This window comes from Hippoglossus stenolepis, chromosome 6 (genome assembly GCF_022539355.2).
Source record: "Hippoglossus stenolepis isolate QCI-W04-F060 chromosome 6, HSTE1.2, whole genome shotgun sequence".
NCBI classification, from domain to species: domain Eukaryota; kingdom Metazoa; phylum Chordata; class Actinopteri; order Pleuronectiformes; family Pleuronectidae; genus Hippoglossus; species Hippoglossus stenolepis.
Window position 1 is genome coordinate 14,711,567 of NC_061488.1, and position 22,476 is coordinate 14,734,042.

The 22,476-nt window shown below is 44.8% G+C and overlaps 1 protein-coding gene across 4 annotated transcripts in view; it reads left to right on the plus strand.

The window, feature by feature from the left end:
- The window catches only part of rerea (arginine-glutamic acid dipeptide (RE) repeats a), a 124,538-nt gene that overhangs the window by 47,951 nt on the left and 54,111 nt on the right, over positions 1 to 22,476 (plus strand). For all 4 annotated transcript variants that reach the window (XM_035159426.2, XM_035159428.2, XM_035159424.2 and 1 more), the window contains 2 exons: positions 4,063 to 4,573; positions 11,913 to 11,983. In XM_035159426.2, the coding sequence (XP_035015317.1) occupies positions 4,207 to 4,573; positions 11,913 to 11,983 (438 nt within the window). In that variant the 5' untranslated portion in view covers positions 4,063 to 4,206. The remainder of the gene's footprint in view (positions 1 to 4,062; positions 4,574 to 11,912; positions 11,984 to 22,476) is intronic.

A 22,476-nucleotide genomic window follows, 5' to 3' on the forward strand; every position in this document is an offset into this window, starting at 1 on the left:
CACTCCAGCCGGACAAATGTGGCAGACAGAGAGAGGTGTCTTGAAGTAGATGGCATTGGGCTGCAAAATGAAGTCCTCCTCACAATCCCTGTAGATAATAGACCTTTTTGGTTGTGGAGCGGGCCCCTCAGGGCCATTCGGAGCACTCACAGGGAGCACCCAAACAGGGACTAGAGGAGGATTTAGCCTTCTTTTAGAGATGGAGTAGAGGCTTAGACGTCATGGAGCACACAGTCTGATCCCTATGTCTGTGGTTGGAAGCAATTGTGGACAGTTTCTGAAAGTATTGGATGCTATTTTTAGCTCAGGAAGATGTACATTTTTAGTTTTATCTTTTTTGACATTGACAGTTTATTGTTTCCAACAGTGTTATTGCACATTAGAATCTGTTCTCAAGGAGCAGTGCTTTGCTTTTTACCTTGGGAGTCTCTAGGCAGGTTTAAATGTTGATGTTGGAAAGCCCCAAGCTATCTTTTCTCGAGCATGGCTTCTACCTACTAAACTAACCCCAGATGCCGGCTAAAAATAGAGCCTTTGTGAGCACAGCTTTAGCAGAGGGGAAACAAGATGTGGCTACTCATCAGTGAATTGAAAAACAAGTGGAGTAGACAAGTGTCTTTGCCCTGCCGATGTGAACTAAAACAGAGAGGGCCTCGGAGGATAAAGTAAGCCTTGATTGCGCCAGGTAAAGACAATGCAGGCAGGGTGCGAGGCCACAGAGAATCCCTTATGAAGTGGCCTACCCCTTGCCTCCAGCTGAGCCTTTCATTGTGCTGTTGTTTCTAGGGGGCTTGGATGGCAGTTTAGATTAGATCGCACTGAGTAATGGATTGAAGCTGACGAAAACCTGCTGCAGCTCGACATCACCACAGTTAGGATCCATGCACTGCTGTGGATCTTGCTGCTTTATTCAGATCAATTTGAGTTGCCCTCATTGTTAATAACCCTGTATATATATTCATGCTAACATTGTTCTCCTCTAATCTGTATTCATGCGAGTATTTCATTCAATCCCTTTGCAAAGCCGGCCCTAAATCCTTGCCAATCACATTTTGCTACTTCATAATTCTCCAATTTAATATGCCATGAATTACTTTTCAGTCTCTCCCCCCAAAACCGAGTGCTTCACTGTGCTGGTTATAGTGTTGTTAGATTCTATTTTGCATTTAAATGTAGAATTTCTAGTTTCTCTATTATTTGTTCTATAAAATGCTGTATGAATAGAGGTCCAGCTTTTGCAAATTCAATCCAAGATAATCAATTACTAAAAGTTGGCGGCATGAAAAAAGAAATCTTACAGCTTCATCACACTGTATAGGTTCTCAAGCAAAGCATGCTAATTTGGATGTTTATCCTTAAGATAGGTTTTGATTAAAACTACAGAGATGAGCGTGGATTTGGATAAATGTGGGAGTAACTGGAATGAATAAAACATGGCTTTTCAAAAGGCTGTTCAGTGGAGAGAGAGAGAGAGAAAAAAACTGTTAAGTAACTGAAACCTGCTGTGTGGCCATTGTGGGGGATGATGTGTTAATCGAGCCACAAACTGTGTGGTTTTTCAGGCCAGAGGTCTCATTTAAACAGGCCCGGAAAAAGAGAAATGTATTTGAGTGGGTCCCCGCTGGCTGCTAGCCCTTGACTCCATTGCAGTAATGTAAATGCTGGATTAGGAGCCGTTGGCTGGGGACCCCCTCAACCCCTCTCCAGCCACTGCCCCCTCCTCTTCGTTTCCACTAAGACAGCTGGTATCTTTCAAAGGGTCCCAACCCCTGTGATTGATGTGTAATACTTTCAAGCCTCACCTGCCGCCTCGCAGCGTTATTCATCGGCCAGGCAGCCAGTGCTGCTTTCTACTGAGCACTTTGTTTCCCGGGATGTGGGTGGAGAGCCTTCTCCCTCGCTTTTTTGTCCCTGTCTTCACTTTCTCTGTCTGCTTCTCCTCCCTCTCAGCCATCAATACATTATGACTTCTCATTGCCACAGTGTTACTACTTCACTTCACACTGACTCACTGTGTCTTACCCACTCAATTTGATCAACTTCAAATGGCTACTGATGTTCTACAAATTAGCCGTAGACGCCTGAACATATTGTTAATTGACTAGTTAAAGTGTTAACACAATCAAACATGAGCATGTCCATGTCTGTCTGGATCATTTTTTTGTTGCTTTTGGGGTTAGTAAAATAGTTATGTTAACGTCAGCAGGGTATTTGTAAAATCAAAATTTCGACTGAGGCAGTTATGTTAAGTGTATCCAGATGTAAACTAATAGCACCTAGATTGTAAAGGTACTTATGGAGGCTGGTAGCCGCCTTCGACATCAAAGAATGGGCCAGACCTCTATTTGCAACAGTTCAGATTCCTCCTTGGTTTCAGTGGAAGAGGCTTATGTTCCTGATTAGAGGAGAGAAGAGGTGCTTAGCTCATACACAGATTCTGGTGCCCCCCCCGGGATTAGAGCTGTGCTATCAAATGGTACCTTCATCAATGTTTTCATGATCCTCACACTTCTAATACATGCTGCTGAGTGGAGGGTAGTCTGTATTTTGCCACCCCAATATAGGCGTGTATCATGGGTGGGTGGGTGCACATGCGTGTGAGAGCTCTCTTCAGCCCTCGTGTCCTCTCTCTGCGCTAATGTGTTCTTGTGTGTATCCGCTGGCAGCCCAGTGGTCTCCGTGGTAACTCATCATTAGGTGATTAATGGGGCTGTGACGAGGCTGCGGTTTAATCAGGCCCGGTGTTTGTGTTGAAGCCGACGACAAGAGCAGCTGCCCTGTCAGTTGGTGTCTGCTCACGAGATGACAGCACCCGCTGCTGAGGAGCGCCTTTGTCAAACGTGCTTCATTATGTGTGTGTGTGCCTGTCAAAAGCTTTTCTTCCACCTTCCTCTTCTATTCTTAACCTCACACTCTCTACCTGGATCTCTCTCTCTATCCCTTTCGCTTCCACCCAGCTATCACGACCACCGTAACGTGTAGGCTGATTGCCTGGTCTGATTGCCTGGTCTGATCCCTCTGCAGGGCTGAAATAACTATTTCTACTTAATTTGTTGCAGTGGGGTCGGGGGGGGGGGCAAACAGTGGCAGCAAATGAGACATGTCCTTTGTAGGCACAGTGTGTAGGGGCAGCGTAGAGCACACAGCGGGCTGCTTCAGCTTTGCCCACTTCACTGTTTATGGAGGATTTCATTATGGCATGAGTGAGTGGTAGCTGAGCTATTCTGAGTGAACGGCGATAGCTGAAAATGGCAGTGGACCGGGAACAGCAAATGACTGGCTCAGCTTCTCTTCCCCTTCTTTCCTTACCCAGTGGATTTCTGTGTTCTTCCCTCCAGAGCTGTCATTTCACATTAACACAGTGGTGACTGTCAGCCAGGGCAGAGGGCTAGGGCTGGGTGCAGTCCAGTAAGCCAGAGTACACATACATAACCACACACAGACACACACACACACACAGATGAGTAAAACTGAGCCTGGTGTCATCACAGATGGTTTGCACAGAAGCTAGCCAGTTACCTCCGTTATTGAGCTTTGTGCTGGGTCTCTTCCCATCACACAGCAAACGACAAGCAGTGTCTTCTGCTGAAAAATCCTGTTGATACATTATCTCTGAGGAATTCAACAGGCTCAAGCTAGCACTGCCTCTTTATGTTTAGTTAAAACTTCCTTTTCGGATATTGTGTTTCATTGTACACTGTACATGTAGCAGTTGTCTTTGTACTTTTCTCACTTCATTTTTTTTCCATTAATAACTCTGTTTTACCGCCTTTCTAAAATAATGGAAATGTGTGAGCAGGAAGCTGGAAGGTTCTGTTCTTTGATAAAGCTATTCAGTGCTCTCCAGAGTATACATGGTTGTGGAGGGGAGTGCCAACAATTGCTGTGATGTTGAGAGGAGTCAGCGCAGCTGCCTGATCTCTTGGAACTTATCTTGTATTTCTCACCCACAAAAGATCTCCTCCAGCATAATCCTTTTTTACTTAATGTAGTTTCTTTACAGAAAGGACAATTGTTATTGACACAGACTTATGCTAATTCTCCTTTTTCTTTTATCCACAGCTTTTCTGAAACACTGGGGTTGTTGGTGTGGCCAAATTTTCCCTGGATTTGATTGGTAAATTCAGAAGACTGAAGCCCAGGCTCACAGTCTACCTTTCACGGAGGCCCAGCCGTGAGAGGACTGAGGAAGGCACGTGGCGGATCATGACGGCCGACAAAGAGAAGGAGAGGGAGAAAGAGCGGGACAGAGACAGAGACAGGGACCGGGACAAGAGAGAGTCAGGCAAGTCCCGCCGACAGGACGGGGACCGGGGAGACCGTGAAAGTGAGAGCTCCAGGCCCCGACGCAGCTGTACGCTGGAGGGCGGGGCCAAGAACTATGCAGAGAGCGACCACAGCGAAGATGAGGACAACGACAATGGCAGCACAGGCGGAGGCAGCGGCACAGCCGAGGACGCCGGTAAAAAGGGCAAGAAGAAGACGCCCAAGAAGAAGTCACGCTACGAGCGTACAGAGAACGGGGAAATAACATCCTTCATCACAGAAGACGATGTTGTTTACAGATCTGGAGGTAAGACAGTCATGGCTGATCTAAATTTGTCAGCAGGTGAAACTACACTAACTGCAGGGAAAGTAGTCCCAACTTATAAACATCACATTCACTCCATTCTTTTCCTTCCACTTAGTTTTCAATAAGCTTCTTTTAGAAATGAGAAGACAAATGATAGTTGATTAATGGTGGATTTCTTAGTGATTGCAATCTGCTAAAGGAGTGCACATTATCCAAAGTAGCAACTCTACCAGCAGTATTATCTCCAGCTGGAGGCCAAGCATCAAATGCAATGTTGACCCACTCTTTGCTTTGTCTTGGGCTGCGTCAATAAAAGTCTAAGTCGTCATTCTCTAGATGACGTGATAGTGACGACAGCTGTCATAATGCTTTTCATTCCTAGTGTAATTTGACTCACTAAACGTGTGCTATCTCTCCAAAAGGTACTCTAGTTTTCCTTTAGAGATGATTGAGCTGCGGTACAATGTCTTTATTACATTTGTTGAATGAAGCTAAAAAGAGAACCAACCTTTTCTGCAGCTGTAAACATGGCCCATCTATCACCTACTGTTTAGAAATTGGCTGTATTAGAGTGGGGAATGTCAACGGTAGGAAGCCAGGCTCACTGGTTGTGTATATAGTCTGCTCTCTATCTCACTTTCTCTCTCTCTCCCTCTCCTGCTTAACAGTGCTCTCCGCCTTGCAACTAAATCATTGCTGCCACGTCTTTTCATTTATGTAGCAGCTAGCAAAAGGTCAGGTGGAGAATGAGAGGGGGGGCACATTGTTTGGATATTTAACGGGAAGAGCGGAAATTACAGCCAGCGTGTTAGGTTAGGTTTCGTCTCCTCCAACTCTACTCACACACACGCATCCACACAAACACTCAGCCCTCCTTTATTCTCCTCATCTACTAAACAGACGAACTAAAGTAGGTGCAGTGAAATAGCTAGACATCCCCACGATATGTTCTCTGTCTAGGCGCGTTATCTGGTTGGCTGAATTATCTCTGCGCTGGTATCAGTGGAGGTCCTCAAGCAAGCAGTCACTCTGAACCAAAGCCTTGTTGTTGCTCACTCTCCATTTCTGTCCGTGTAATGCTCTGCAACGGACTCCATTGAAGACTCCACATTTCATGTTTAATAGAGAGAGAGCACAGCCGCTTTGTCTCATAGTCAATCATGCAGAGACAAGTGGGGGGGGGGCTGGAGAGGGAGAGAGGTAAAAACATCGGAAGCAGTCAGTCACATCAATGAAACATTCAAAAGGCATATAAACAAAGTCGACTGTCTCAGTGGATTAGCTCTGCAGAATATTTATATTTCCGCATTCGAGCAAACGGCAGAGCCAGTGTCTGATTGATGGGGAATATTTATGTTTCCTGTCTTCTCCTTCAATTAGTTTGACAGGTCTAGAGTGGCCCGAGTGTCACAGCCTGCTCCCACTGTGTATACCAGAGCTGTTAGATCGGTTTAGAGTAGGATGAGCCAGGACTAGAGCACTGGTATGCTAGTTTGTAATTTACCTCCTATTGTCAAAATGGAAGATCCTCCACCTCAGCGACAGACCTCCTGCTGTGTCTTCTGTTTATTGTTCAAGTGATAAGCTGGGTGTATGTGTGCGTGCGTGTTTGTGCAGAGCATGTTTTTCCTCCTCCCGCTTGTTCATTGGTAGCAACCATCTTGCAATCAGATTTGATGTGTGCAGCTTAGGCAGACACAAAGCCTGCAATGGATTATGCTTTACTAAATGTTAAATCCCTTTATAGCCGTCTAGTGACACACAATATGTAAAACTGACCACCCTCGGTGAGGGATTTAAACCGCCCTAGCCATGGGGAGAGGGAAGAAGTTGTGATGGAAAACGATAGAGGAACCATAACAAATAGTGAAACAGAATACTGTGTTGATTGCTTTTGTCACAGGGAGCTTTAGTAACATACAGGCTCATGTCATCACATACAAAATAAGTAATTTACAATAGAAACTGTCTGCATGCTCCCAATCTCCAGCCACCCACCAATCTCTATGCTTAACCTTTATATCCCTCGAAGACGGGTTCAGGAAGCTTAGTGCATATCGATTGGTGGGGAAAGGTAGAAGGAGGAGTGCAATTGGCCAATAGGTGGGCCTGCAGCTAACTCAGGCTCTGCTGCTCTTTAAAAAGGATGAAGGAGTGTGTCTGTGTCTGTACTGTTGGCCAGGGGACTGTACACCGTGCCATTTGTATGGTCGGCTGCTAGGTTGAACAGACTGACGCAGTGCAAGAAGCAGACATGCCAAATAGATCTGTACCCTGTGGCTGAGCTCTCACCACTTCCCCAGGCCCAGCCAGACACCTCCAGAGCCTACACACACACACTTACACACCCCCCAAATTATAGATTCTACATATTGCTACAGGGGGGGTCAATAGGAGTCACCCTTAAAGCATGGAGACCACTCACTTGTAAACTCACACATTACTAATAACCAGTCTTTGTGCTCTTAGTACTGTAACACATACATGCACACTATGTACAAGGCATGCTTTTAATAGTAATAGAGACTGCAACACACACACGCTGAGAAAGAGAGAGCTCCATCCACGTTGCTTTCCACTGCAGCAGCTCGGCACTGCAGGTGGCTGGCAGCCATAGCATGTCTCCTTCCCTTCCTAAGTGACCGCCTGGCTGGTCTGTTTAAAATGTAGAGAGCTAATGAAAACCAGCTGCCCCTCCCAGACTCCTTCTGCCCTTGTACCTAAGTGTATTTCACACAACATGGCTGTCACTAGCAAACCCACTATCAGACAAGACTTGCATTAATGTAGTAAATTGTTAATATAATGGCCGAGGTTTTGTCTGACACAGATCATTCTGTAAACTTAGAACTGACGATAATAATACTGATAATACAGATCTTTTCTGTTTGCAAGGGTTTCAGCTTTTATTTCTTTATCACAGATGAGTGATAAATTACATGAAAAACCAACAGAAAATGTCTTAATTAGATGTTTGGCCATCATGTGCCACCAAAGTAGCTTCAGTACAATTAAAATTTGTAACAGTGCAGTTTTGTATACTTAATTGGTCAGTTGAATTTTCCTGAGACTCACTTAACTGGCCCTTTGTAGTTACTCCGGTAGACCAATGTTAAAAATTACCTAAACTTAATTCATGAACTTTTAAAGTGAACTGAATGATAACTATTTAAATTTCACTATTGGTGATTTTTGTGCAACTAAACGTCTTTTTGTAGATAGAGATTGAATTCATAGCAAAGTAAATGCTACTTCATGGGAACACAACACATCTGAGTTCTGCTTTCGGTATGGATCCTCTTGAGAAGCCAGTGCAGTGTGGTTCAGTGAGTGTTGGGTTGGTTATTACAGAGCCAAGACACCGTAGGCTAGAGCTGGATTAGCATTGCGCATCCCCTCTGCAACAAAGGCTGGGTGTCGATTGGTTTGCTGTTTCCAGTCAAGCTAACACGAGGGGCAAGCCCTCGGAGTCCTCTCATATTGAAACACAGCAGTGTGAATCTGTAGCCTGTCGCTAACTGAACAGATCTATTTTTAAAAAGCCCTCACTGCTCTCCCATCTCTCCCCACGCTAGAGACTCTGGGAAAAGGGCTTTTTAGTGAAATCCAACCACCTGCCGACTGCTAAATGAGAAAGCGTGGGCTAGCCGAGAGGGAAAGGAGAGGAGGAGGGGGTGGTGTTGTCAAAGAGCCTCTGTTCTCCCTTAGGAGCTCAGTCAGCTGTAGGCCTGCCCTATTGTAGAGAGCCGATGGTATCGCTTGCCAGGTATTTCCCTCTGCTGTTCCACCCAGAAGAAGGGAGATTTGTTGGGGCTGGTGGATGAGGAGAGAGGAAGGAAAGTTGGAGAAGAATCAAGTGTCAGTGTGCCTCCAGGCCTTGACTGCCTGTTAAACCACCCCACTGGGATCGGCCCAGCAGGAAATGGCACAAGGCAGCCTTGGTCATCAGCAGGTCTCCTCCACAGAGCTGCTGTGGTCAGTAATAACACCAGTCTCCCTCTTCTCATGATTTCTGTCGTTCTTGGCCTTGCAGTCCCCTCACACCCCCGTGGTTCCATTATTGCATTCCTTGTGCTATTTAATTTTAGGATCAGTGCACTCGAGGGGGGTGGCTCTTCTGAAGCCGCGCTATGCTCTGCAGCGTGTGCAGTTTGAGCCGAGCACCACTTGTAACAATGCAGGTGCGTCCTGCCTCATGGATAACACTCGCCACCTGCAAGCGTGGCTGAAACAAACACTCCTCTTGATTTAAGAAACCTGTCTTGTATCCAAAAAAACACGTTCATATTCTTGCTGCGTTTAGCCAGTTTCATCCCATAGCACAGCCCTTCCCCCAGCACTGTTTACTAAACACCAGCATATATGACTGTGTTCACAGTGTGACTTTTCCATTGTAGCTTGTCTCGTAAAAGAAAGCTAAGCAGATATCACCTCACAACTCCCCCCTCCTTTCTGCTGGAATGCTGCAGCAAATTAAACAGCATCTTATTTGCTTGAGACAAGGAGAGCAGGACGCGCTCTTCTGCTGAGGCTAGGTGTGTTTTAGATTAGACATGCTTGGCAGTAATACGAGCATAGCTGGCTGAACAATGAGCTACAGCTGAGAAATTGCTGTAGTGTTGTGTGCGCTGTGAGGTTATAGCAATGAATATGCTGTTGCTTGAAGTCGGTAGTGACAATGTAATTGGAGAAACAATGACCGCGAGGATCCGCTTTCAGTGAAGTGCTCGGGTTTGAGAAACTGCACTCAGGAGCTACATGATTATCTCCCCGTGTCGAAGTATTGAACTTTCTCTTGCTCTCTATCTCTCTGGGTGGCATGGCGGTCAGCAGTGGGGTTGAGCCAAGTTAGAAGTTAAAGTTATGGCTGCTGAGGGAGTGAGAACACTCGTCTACAAAGGCCCTGCTGCACCGAAGGCTACACCCATCCAGCTAACGCACACTTCAACCCCCCCCAAAAAACCCATCCCCCACTCAGACCCCCGCTATGGCTAAACCCCCTAGTCCCTCCCCTTTCCACTTCTCCACTTGAGCGAGGAGACCCACTTCCAAATGCACAAAACGGCAGGAATGTTTAACAAGCCAAGCAGACCCTGGAGGAACTGTGTGGCCATGCTTCGACAAGCCCCCCCACCTCCCTGAGCTCTGCCGCCCCCTTTTTTCGTTCAAACAGCAGAGACTGTAACGTTAACTTGGTTTTAACTTTCACATTCACTGAGACTTGTGTTGTAGTCTCATTCAGAGAAATGCCCTTGAGGTAGTAGACTTTTTAGTGCCCTGGATGAATTCAAAATGTGCTTTTGACGTTCGAAGAATAGACTTGCTCGCTGGCTGTGAATGATTAAACTAGATCCCTGTCTCTTGCTTTTTTTCCCTTCTCCCCACCATGTATCTTTTTCTCTCTCCCCGTCTGTTCTTTACGCCTGTTGATGTAGTCTGGGTGTGCACGCGGAGATCTCGCCCCTCTCTAAATGAATGTGCCGTCGAGGTGAAGGGACACCGAACCCTAATTCCCCCAATTTGACTCCTCCAAAAAAATGTCATCTCATTCAGATTAGTCTCTTTTGTTCTCTGCCCTCCCCCCACTCCCTCCCTCCCTGCTCCCTCCTCCGCCTCTACCCGCTTCTCTCTGTCTCTCTCAACGCACACACACACACACACAGTATGTCGCTCACAGATCACACAATAGCGCTGATGGATATTTTCATTCATGTTATCTTGTAAATGACTTCCAGGGATGGCGTAGAGGAGAGAGGGGAAAAGCGAGAAGAGGGCAGTAGTGAGAGAGATATAATGCGTCACTCAGAGCCAGTGAGGGTGATAAACCCCCGCCTCCCTCCCTCCCTCTCCTTCCCTTAGAACAGCTCATTCAGCCCACAGCAGATAACAAGCCCACCCTGGGGTTACACACACATACACAGAGCCTCTCAAAAAACAAAGCCCATGATGTCACAGATGCACTCATAGACACCAGCCCCTCTACAAATGGTATCTTGGGTGTCAGAGCCATTTAATATCTTTGCCACCCCTCTTTTCCTCTGCACGCGGTAAGATAAACCACAGCCAGATCGATAACTCTGTTGACACAAACAAATAAATAAGAGATGATGGCACTGTCAGTCGCCGAATAAAAAGCTAGCCGCACATCTTTTTGTTAGGGAAAGTGCGGCTTAATCCTTCTGTACAGAATAGCGCAGCGTGTGTTTTGGTGGAGTGAGCACCAGCAGACTGTGTTGTCAGTGTAAATCCTACCTGTGGTGGCCTTTGTTCTTTAGAATCAAACCTGGCAGAGCTATGAGATAGTGGAGCTTCCCATTTTCACAGCCTTGTGTATGTATGACCGTTGGTAACGCGCATATTATAAGAGCTTGTAGCGTTTCTTCCATCTGAATAGAATGTCCGGTTTCAGTGTGTGTGATCTCTTTTTCAATCAATCAAGATTCTCTGGCTTTTCATTGTTTTGCCTCTTGAGCAAGTACAAGCTGTTTTTATAGGTTATTTAAACCCGAGAATATTTTGCTCAGTTTGATCACAATCTCTGTTTTGTGTTTCAACTAAGAGCCAAGGTGAATAGGAGACTATTATGCTAATTTGACTTTTGTAAATTCAGATCTCTTCTGTAATAATTCTAACCCTTGGCTGTGTCTCGAAAGTGCTGTACTGGGCTTAGTCCCCATTATCCACCACCTCCTCCTCTTCCACCTCCTCCTCTCCTTGACAGAAGTGGTTGTGTGTTTTTTTGTCCTCTGCAGTGTGAATGTTTTTGTTAAGGAGATGAGGGTTCATGACCTGGCCATACCACGAGTCACATTCAATTAAACAGCACAGTCGGCTGGGCCACCTTCCTCACACACATTATGAGAGGGTTGCTTTTAGCACTCGAGAGGGGTTATGTCATTTGGCAACATGCTAAAACGTGAATGAGAAATTCTTGTTTTCCTGCTTAGCTAGCCAAAAGCCAACTGGATATTTATATATATATAGGTGCAATGACAGAAGTTGTCATTTTATAGAAAGGGGTTACAGTGATGACTGCAGGGTGGGTTGGGGTTAAAGCTAGTATTGCTCACTGGTGTATAAAAGGAGTGGAACAATAACATAATTCCCCTTGGGCGTAATGTTTGCTTTGGAAAGGCAACCTTGTAGCGTTCCAAAAGTCCTTAATCCTATTACTCGCATTCCAATTGAATTTGACTCAAGGAGAAAAATATCTTTTCAGCAGAGGTAACAGCTCACAAAATAATGTATTACTGAGTCTGTCTGCAGAAAAACATGAAAGAGTGAACATCTTCCTTCAAACTCACACAATTTTTTTTCCCTCCCCTCTTCTCATTTGCAGATTGTGTGTACATTGAGAGTCGGCGACCCAACACACCCTACTTCATTTGTAGCATTCAGGATTTCAAGCTGGTGAGTACATTTTCATTAGTGTCTGTCCCGTTTCATGTCCCTGTGTCCTCATAATGGCCCGAGGTTTAGCACCCACCCACACTGTGTCTCATGCTGAAAAACAAATGACTGGTTCCCTAGTGAGGAGCGAGGCCAGATGAAATCTGAGCTGCGATGATGGCTGCACAATTAGGTGATGCAGGTGCTGAGTTGCACATTTATATGCTGTAACAGTCTGATGAGAATTGAAAACAAATCATAGTGAAATATGATTTTAAAAGAGTTCAGTGTTTAACGGATTTATGTGGAAAAATACTAACACCTCTGAGAATCAGGCTTGAATATTAACCACCTTTGTGATCTACTGGCAGTGTAATAATGGTTGTAATAGAAACATAGATGTTTGTTGATGCACTTAATTGATTTAATGAAGGAGATTTTCACCAGTTTTCAATTGATTTTTTCCCCCAACCTACTGTGGCCAAATTGCCTCTTTTGCTGAATAAAGAAAGAAATTAGTTTTTAATTTGCTACTGAGGACGGCTGATTCATCAGGCTCAGTCGGTTTAGTGAGGTGGTGCTTAGGGTTGGGAGAGCTCTCTCTCCCTCCCTCGCGTTGACTGTCCAGTCTCTCTGAATTATCTTAGTTCACCCAAAAGCTACACCGTTATCCGTGCTGTTGAAAAGGTTGTAAAATGGTTTAAGATGTGCTTTTGTTCCTTCCCAGTTGTCGGCTCTAATGACACACGGCATGATTTTAGAAATCCTAAAATTATCACAGCTGCATGCAAACCATGCAGAATATATCTTTCAAGTAATATATATAATCTGGGAGTGCTGTAGCATCGTACTTTGTGTCTTTAGTTATGTAGTTATTATAATAGTTGGATCCATGTGGAGTTTGTCTTGGAGGGGATTCTACTCAAACAAATGTTTTGGTTGGCTGAGGAAATTTACCATTTTGAAATTGATAATGCAACCAAAGGCGAATGTTTTTAATTGGTCCCTTGTATGTGAGTTGAACACATTTAGGTGCAGCTCATGTGACTACCCTCTAATGGGTAAAGCCTACTGGAGTATAATAGATGGGTCTATGGTGCCGAACATTGCTCGTCTTTTAACAGATTGGTTGTCTAAGCATATAGTGCAGAGGGCTCGGTAAGGGGCGGCCAGGCCCCAGGGGGCCCCGGTAATGCCTGCCGACAGCCAGGGTGATGATGGGAGGTCAGCTCAGAGGCCACACACCACTTTTTTGAAAAGGTGGAATATCGTGTGTATGTACATGTCTGTGTGTAGACGTGTGAGTTCAAGATATTGATCATGTGTGAATACTTTAGAGTGTGTGAAGAAAGGTTTTTAAGGTGAGCCCTGCAGAGGGGAGGACAAACCAGCCCCACAGCAGCAGGGCTTTAATCGGATTGCGATTGGAGAGTGCTGAGGCCGGCAGGAACCCCTCCCTGAGCTCACACATGCGCACACACACACGCTCACACAAAAACCCACGCACCTGCACCTTGATTAAGAGCGCCAGAAGAGGTCTGGAGCAGGCCGAGGTAATTGTCCTGGGAGGGAGAGGGAGAATGCTGGCTCCATTAGCTGACCTCTATCTCTCTTTTCTCTTTCTCTCTCTCTCTCTCCGTCTCTCGCTCTCTGTTACTCCCTCCCCCCATCCATCTGTAATTAATGAACAGCCATCTGCATGCCTGTATGTGTTTGAGCAGGCTGTACCCTTGTCGTCCTATGTTAAAACAACAAGTCCCGCTGGCTCTCCAAACAAGTACACTGTTTTTCAATGAGCCCACTTTGTCGCCAGGCTACAAATCACAAAAGATTGGCACTGTAATCTCTATTTCCTAGAGAAGGGCAGAATCCTCTCTCAGAGTGATAGCTGTATTAGGTTGTAATAGCACATGTTGATGTAAACTTCCATCTAGTCGGCCAGCCTCAAATCTACTCCGTCACCCTGCACTCAAAACTGGGACACACACTTGGGCCACTGGGAGAAAGAAAATATTCATCCACTCATTCTTCTCTTTTGTTGAACATAGTGGTTGGCGTAATCGCATTTGCCTCTTCTGCCACACTATATTGTAAAGGACAGGCAGCCGGCAACTTGAGGTCCATGTTAGTGAACAACGCATTAGACATCAAGTCATTCTCTTTATTTCCTATCCTCTCATCTCTCCCTGCGTCTGTGTCCGACCCCCTGCTTTTTCTTCCCCCGCGCAAATTATCGATCACCCCCCCTCCTCCCTGTGTAGGGGAACAGGGCTGTGGAAACAGCAGAGGGGGAGGAAATTTCATTGGTCCTAAACCAAACAACCTTATCAATATTGCCCCTCTCACACCCTTCTCCTTTCCCCTGTCTCGCTCTCCTCCCTCAATCTTTAGACTGTAACAGTCTCACTCTGTACTTTATCTAATGACCTGTGAATCCAATTAGTGGTGTGTAGAAATCCTGAATGCAGCCATCAATCTTTCGTGCGGTGGGAAGAACAAGGATTGAAGCCGGCCGCTCTGCCTCTGTATGTCTGTGCCTCACTGTGTGTCTCTTCTCTGTGTTGGGTTGATTGTTTGTTTGTGTGATTATTTTGCATGTGTAATAGCACATGCAAATGAAATAAATTTTGCAGTATTATTGGGGTAATTCTAGACTTGGGAGAAAATCGTTTTCCTTAGTTTGTTTCCTCAACAGTTGCAGCTGTGGTGCCCACTGTAACCTCTGTGACTTATTGATCCAGCACAGATTTCAGTCTCCCGCCTTCCTCCTAAAATGTCTGCCCAGATACAGGGGTGACCAGTAGGAGGCCATTTTAGTTGTTAGCAAAATCAGAGGTGAAATAAAGGAGTCAAAACGCTTTATTAAATCAGTAATTCTCTTACATGGCCATGTTGAGATTATTAGAAAAGAAGAACAAATAATTTAAAAAAAATGTCGCTAAACATCAAATATCACTTTCAGTGAAATTAACAATAAATTAAATATATTATAATATGTTATTTCTATCACTAAAAGTGTATACAAAAACAATATGAAGACATGCATTAAGGTGTATTCTAAAATAAACCTGTCTGCTATTCCCTCTTATGTGATTAGTTAGGTCAGTTAAGGGCCTTGTTTTCCCACAAGGGCTAGTCTCAGTTTACACCCAGTGCCACGACCTTGTAATGTGTTTACAATCTATATTTGATGAGAGTATTGCAGTGATCGTGTCGTAGACGTGTGTGTTCTTGTGTGTGTTTGCCATATAGGTTCTGGTCATGTAACTTATATTCTGATCATCCATTTTGTAGACCTACTGTATTCATATTAACAACATATGCTCACACACACAGACCTCTATGTGTTCCCTGTTGGTGTGAGGACAACCTAAGACAATAAGCCACTGAACAACCTGCAGTCATATCTTCCCATTGACCCTGACTTCACCGATCCATTCTGCTCTTCTTACCGCGATTTTCTCCTCCGTCTCCATTTCTCTCCCTCTCCCTCCCTCATCTGTCTGTTTCTACACTTCACTCCTCCCTCATCCCCACTCCTCTTTATCTGCTGTCATTCACCCACCTCCCTCCTCCCATCCCGTGTTCTGATCATTGTGTCCATGTCCTCGGCGCTCATTGCCCCCTCTTACCACCACCACCACTTCCTCTATGCTTGTATCTAACCTCATTTGCTGTTATTGGCCAAGTCAGCTGTGTTTCTTCCTCCATCCCTTCCTTCCCCACATCCCTCCCTTGCTTTTTGTCTCCCTCCCTCTTTCGCTAATGGAGTGATTGCAGTGTTTCTCCCTCCGGGAACGAGGGATTGTGAAGCCCAGTATGACACACCCACACTCTTGCTGTTAATCTTACACACACACACACACACATACACCCCTAGTCCTGGATTTCCCTGCTTGTGGACATTTAATTAGATGCCATGTACAACGCAATTATCTTGCCAGGAGTCCAGCTCATATGTTGCAGACCTGATGAGCTTAAAAGAATGAGGGGATTTTCTTTGTCATATAACCAGTATATTGTGTTCACTGGTTTTCATTTAGCACCCCTCATCTTGGCATCAGTTTAATAACACAGTATAATGTAATAGCCCTCTCAAGGTTGAACTTGCTCTGTTTGCATTGTGAGATGTGTGCAAGCAAGTCTGTGATACGTTGTGCATTCACACATGTCCAGTGAAAACAGTCTGCGATGGAGTGTTTGTTCAGGCTTCCAACGCCGTCAAATGACACACGCATGCACAATGAGCGTGTATGTTTGTTATTAGACGTAATTGATGCGTGTCAATCTAATTAACGAGATGTTGAAACAATAGGTGCGCCTGTAAAGGAAAAAGACGTGTTTATAAACCTCAACTCTTATTGATTAGTACGTGACTTTGCATTTTGCATGCAAGATTTGTTCATGTGGCTTTGCATGATCGCTGCATGCGTAATCAGTAAAGAACACTGAATTGATTTAACTGATTCTTGGAAACAAAAACATCAGATTCCTGGTCGTTCATATTTCTGGTGTATTCCAGCCAGCTGTGAGTTTGCCCTCTCTTAACCAGGAGCTGTCAAATAAAGCAGCAATATTGAATTATCTTTCAAAGTTTTTTTGTCAGCTCTATATTTATCTGTCAAATTGTTTGTTTCCTTTAAATTTAAAGTATGTTGTATTTTCTTGACAACTGAATTAACAGCATTTGCAATGCCCAGATGTTGACGAGACATGTTTACTTAGCTACACTTAGAAACCATTTGAGTTCAAATATATTAAATGATAGTCGCATTATAAAACTCCTTACAATTATTAGAAAGCCAAAACATTTAATTACCAGATAGCTTAAACAAGAATGATGAAAAGGCAATTAATAATTTCCTTCATTTTCGTTTCTAGGACAGAAAACCGAGAATGAATTTGATTTTATAGTTTAATGATACACAAAATACCAGTATTTTTAAACAATTTTTATTCATAAATGTCCTCAGCTCTCAGTGTGTAATCGGGACACATGCGCTGTCCATGTGTGGGTACAAGTGTTTTCAACTGATGGCTTGTGTTGGACAGATATGACAGCATAGCTTTCCTAGTTGTCATGTAAACAATGTGTGTACACCTCCACTACACACACACACACACTAAATGTTAATTGTTTCTTAAGCAACTGTTTCCTTATGGTTTCCGCTTGTGCTTATCGTACAGCCCTGGAAAATGTCACCTTTTTAAAGCCCATAATTAAAAATGTTTGATAAAGATGCAAATATATGTGCATAAATATGCATGCTTAGTTACTAGGGTTTTCTGTGGATCTTAAGTATAGTGCTAATGGAATCCAAAGTGTTGATAATTAGCGTAACAATGAGAATCAGTTTGTAGCTAGCTTGGCTGCCCATATTCAGATCTATGCAAAAATATCACTTAATGTACAATTTGGCATCAGAAAGCAGGGTTCGCTCTTCCTCATCTGATCCCTCCCCAGATTTCTCCCTTTTATGTAAAGCTGCACTGTCAAAGTGGCTGTGAGGCGTGCAGCTGTGAGTCAAGCCAGACTGTAATGAACAACCTGTGCGTTTCTTTCAGCGGAAAGTCTCTTGTCTGTGTTGTGCAGATATTGAGATGGCTGTAAGAGGTTGACTAGACAGGCATCACTTGTCTGTTGTCACTGCCTAGAAGACTGAGTTCCCTCTTTTTATCTCCCTGTTTCTCACTGTGCGACCACCCTCCTCCCTGCCCCCCTTCGAACATTTTGAAATGCAATTATGGATCAGTGAGCACTGCCATCAGTCGCACTTCTTGTTAATATTTATCGAGTGGAGCAGCAGCCGCTGCCATCTCCTGAGAGAGGGGCGCTACAGTCATTAGGGGCAATTTTGTCCGTCCGTGTGTGTGTGTGTGTGCGCGTGAGCCTGTGCATGTGTGCATGCATGCTGCTCAGCTCTCCCTTTCATACCAGGGTCCACTCAGCTGCTGTAAGCGAGCTGGTACATTTCACAGGCATGAACATGTGGAGGTGCAGCCTTTCACTATTGTGTGTGGGGCTGTCTTAAGTGTCTGCTTGTCTCTGAGCTCTCTGTGAGGAAGCAGCTTTGACAAGGGCATCTAGGCGTCTATAGACACGGCTGGCCAGCCGAGCCGGCTGCAAGCTGTTTGATTGAAGCATTCTGCTTGTAATGTTCCCCATTGAGTCGCAGCCTTAAAGCAATAGAACCACAGCACAACAGCTACTAAACACTGAATGGCCATTCATTGTCACTTACCTCCAAAAGGAAAACGGACCAGAAATGGTTGCTGACAATATACCTCTTACCTGTGGTGGGTTGGAGCAGGTTAACACATGAAGGGAAACACATTTTTTGATTTGAACAAATTAATTCTGCTCAGATTACCTGCCTTTATTTGACAAATAGCCCCCTCCTCTTCTCTCCCTCACAGTTGGCTGTGACTAAACCCTGTGAGCAAAGGATTTTTTACTGCTGCCTTGGCAGTATCAGGTGACTTTCCCCATTATAACCGTTTTGATTAATGCTCCTCCGTGAGGCATTCACCCCACCAATCCTGCCTTCCCTGTCCCTCCCATTCCCTCCCTTCTCTGTCTCTACACACTTGAAATTTCATTGAGGTGAAGCCATCAATGCTGCTCTTTGTAATAACATTAGGTCATTAAGCCGAGGTGTAGGGTCACTAGCTGCAGCAGCTGCTGTTTCTATGCAAGCATGTTCTTAATCTGCAAGACTGACAAATGCTTGTCCGACTCTGGTGCGTTTGCAAGCTTGCCGCGTTTCTCAAATCAGATGGAGACAGGCACGCATCTCTTAGACAGAACTCTGTCTCTCTTCGGGGAGGCAGGTTAGATTGATTGTCCACATGAGCGCTGCGATGAATAAATAAAGCAATACAAATGGCAAGGTTGAGATAACAACACAGTTCAGACAGTGAGTGGAGGAGCCTGTATTCAGCTCTCCTTGTGGGTATAAAACCGAGCCAACCCTCTCCTTTGCGCCCCGCTTCTCCTCTCTCACATTCCCCTCTTTTCATCTTTTTGGACAGATAACACTTTATTCTCTCACCCTCACTGCCCTCCCTGTGCATTAGCTAAATGCTGCTATGGAAACTAGTTGTTCAGCCAATAGGATTATCTTTCTCTCGGATAGAAGACAGGGAGGGAGGGAGGTAGAGACGGACTGAAATCAAAATGGGGTTTGTATGTGTTTTTAGATGGAGTCGGTGCCGCCTCTGGACAGTGGGGGTTGGTCAGGCTAAAGGGCCAGGCAAGCGCCCATAGCATTTTCATAAGGCTCTTTAAAAGCTCAATCAATAGCCTCCTCTTTGACGCACCACTGCTAAATTATTCAGCAGAGAGGCCCCTTTGCCCACTCTTCCCCCTTGGAGTTTCATTAATCGAGTTTACTTTCACCGGCTTGGCTAAATCTCTAGCACGCAGCTGCATGAATATTTGTCATGTCATTTTTCAACGACAGATGACATTCGGGCCTTGCATATATATCCAAAGTGCTAATTCTACCCCTTGTTGCTGAGTTGTTGAAATATTCAGTGGTGCCTCAGACACTTTTCCTTTTTTTCCCTGGCACATCACAAGTGAAAATGTCTCCTCTGATGTCTTCACCAACATCTGAAACAAATTCACTGCGCTCCGCCATGGAGCACTACCTTTATCTTAAAAGCAGAAGAGCAAACAGACAGTGTTATCTTCTCTGGCACCAACTTTGATGAGCAGGTGGGAAAACAAATGTAGCAAAGATGACAAGAAAGACAGGTAGATTTGATGTTGTCAAAACCTAAAGGCATCCAAAGCTAATCGACGTATATGAAAATAATAACGGCCTGTTTAATTACCTGACCAGGTCCTGTTGAAAACATTCAACTCCTCCATAGGGGGCAGCACGCTAAATTAGAGGGAGATGGGTCCTTTGAAGCAGGGGAATATTAATAGTGTCTCATGTTCTGTGGGGTTAGATGTTTTCCACAGTAGATTACATAGAAATGTGTTTTTCTTTCCCTCCAATTTACACATGTCTGGTAATATCTCTTAGTACCTCCAGGGAGTGTCATTTACAGAGGAGAATCTCTTGTCTTTTCTCGGCCACCCAGTGCTGACTATAGTAACCAGACACTAAACACTTTTGCGTGGATTGGTCAAGCTTTAATTGGATTGGCCTCTGTTCTGAAAATGGACGGCTAATTTTACCCCACCTCCTCGTCCTCGCCCACTTTACATTTCCACTCCTCCCCTCCTGTCCCCCCCTATCCCCCAACCCCCCTCCCTGTGCGCTCTCTCCTAGCTTAAGTGGGTATCTGGCGTGCTTCACCACTGGTTCTCAGCTCAGTGTAATTTCCAGCTTGTCCAATGTGTGACATGCCAATAAAAAAAGAATGAGAGAGAACAGGAGAGGTGGGGGGAGGAGGGGGGAAGAGGGTAACGCTGTGCAAGTGCAGATTTACAGTGGTATCGGGTTCACACGCTTCCACTAGGGCCCTATTTTTTCCCACTCTTTTTCTCTCTTTGTCCATTGAAGAACACATGGTGCAAATTAACGCTCGCTGGTCAAGGGAGAAAAGGGAGGAAGGAGAGAGGTAAGAAGGGCAAAGGCATCGGTCAGCGACAGTGAGAGAAAGAAGTCGCAAGCGGAGCACATTTCAGGGATTGCTGTGAGGTTTTTGGAATGTCTACATTTTGTACCTCTGAACCTGCCTCATTCAGCCCTTAAAACAACAGCAACATCACCACAGGCTGCCATCTCAAGCAGCTCCCCCTGCAGCAGCGCCGCAATCTCATACATACCCTCTGACATTCTGTACATGTGTTACAGCGCGAGTCATTGCTAACTTTATCTACCCTCCATCTCTGAATACTTGTTGATGTAATGCAACACAACTGGCTCACACATGCTCGCGCTTTGATCACAAAAAGGGGAATATAACTATTTAAGATCTTTCATATGCCATTTCCCTGCAACAACTGTCTGGACTCAGTCAGTGTGGGTGAACAAGAACCCCCTCTTTTAATACCTAGAAATCCCCCAAAATCAAGCACCTAATCATGTCATCACGATTCAGACTCTGGATCTCCTCCATAACAAACCAATAAAAACCTTGAAGGGCTCTCAACTCAAACCTCTGCATTAAAATGAGGGGTTTTAGTAGATTTAGTAAAATCCTCTGAACCATAATATGCACCAGTATCCCCAGAGAGTGACTGAGCACAGTCACATTCTCTATAGCACAGAAAGATGATTGTGTTTGGTAGTGTATGCAAACACAATATACATGGAAAAAGAGTAGAAGGGCAGGACAATCTGGTTTTTCTGGGTTTTAAGTCAATGACAAATTTAAACAGGACACAGAAGGATGATTGTGTGTTTTCCATTCAGTGCGTCACATTTCCGCCCGCACTGGCTGTGACTGGTGTTGCATGTGCTTTGATGGGCGAGTCTAAATTGTGTTTGCCTGTCTGTCACCGCCAATGGATCACATGGACTAAGGGAACCACAGCTGCGAGGGCTTGGAGACGCTTCACTACACTTGTGCACACAGACTTCATTTATTCTGCACATAGGTGTTTGTGCTTCTTTCTTTTGACGGGCATTGACACACAACACATTGCACACTTTATTATTCCACATTGTGTATCCCTGAATCCTTTTGTTGTGCTTACCAAAAACACATCTAGTCCAAACCTACAAATTCTCTCCCATCCCCTCTTGCTATTCTGCAGCACACGCCATTCTCTCCCAAACATTTTCTCCACTGAGATTTCATGCTACTACCAGTTGATTTTGTTCTTGCCTCGATCTTAAACCGCGTGCTATGAAGAAGTATAAACACCATCCACAATGGTAGAGACATTTCCTGGCATCAAAGGGCCGAGCTGTGCTCTCCCCTCAGTAGCTGTATTCATTTCTGCACCCGCCACGCTCAAACGCTCTTTGTTCTTCTCTTTATAGGAATGTACTTAACAGTTTGGCAGTGTTGTGTTTGTGAACAGAGCCGCCTTTGTTCCAGGAGACAGTTAACACTTGTGTACAGAGCAGAGAGAGGAAAGACTGCCTTATTAAGCCTACTGTTAAATTAGCCTAAGCACTATCTTAATGAAATGATTAAGAAAATATAGACCTCCCCTAAGTCTCTTTTTATACAGTTGTCAAATCCCCATGTCTTTTGTCCGGTGCTTTCTCCTCTGCCCCTGTACAGTTGTAAAAGCACGCGGCTGCTGTGCATGGCCATCTGTGTTGGGACCTTTATCTGACACGCTGTTTAATTCCTTCTCTTACTTGCTTTAAAGCTAATTGAAATAACCAGAGCATTTTAAATACTTTTTTATCCAGATGGGACCGGCTGTGTGTTTATGAAAGGACTAATACAGTCGGCTGTATAGACTTACACTGCAGCATTCCGACAAGCTAACCTTGGGCTATTGAGCTTAACAGCCCATTTATAGATCATCATAATGCCCTCCCGTTTGAGGGTGAATAACTCTTTATAGGCACTTGTCATTTGCACTTTTCATATCC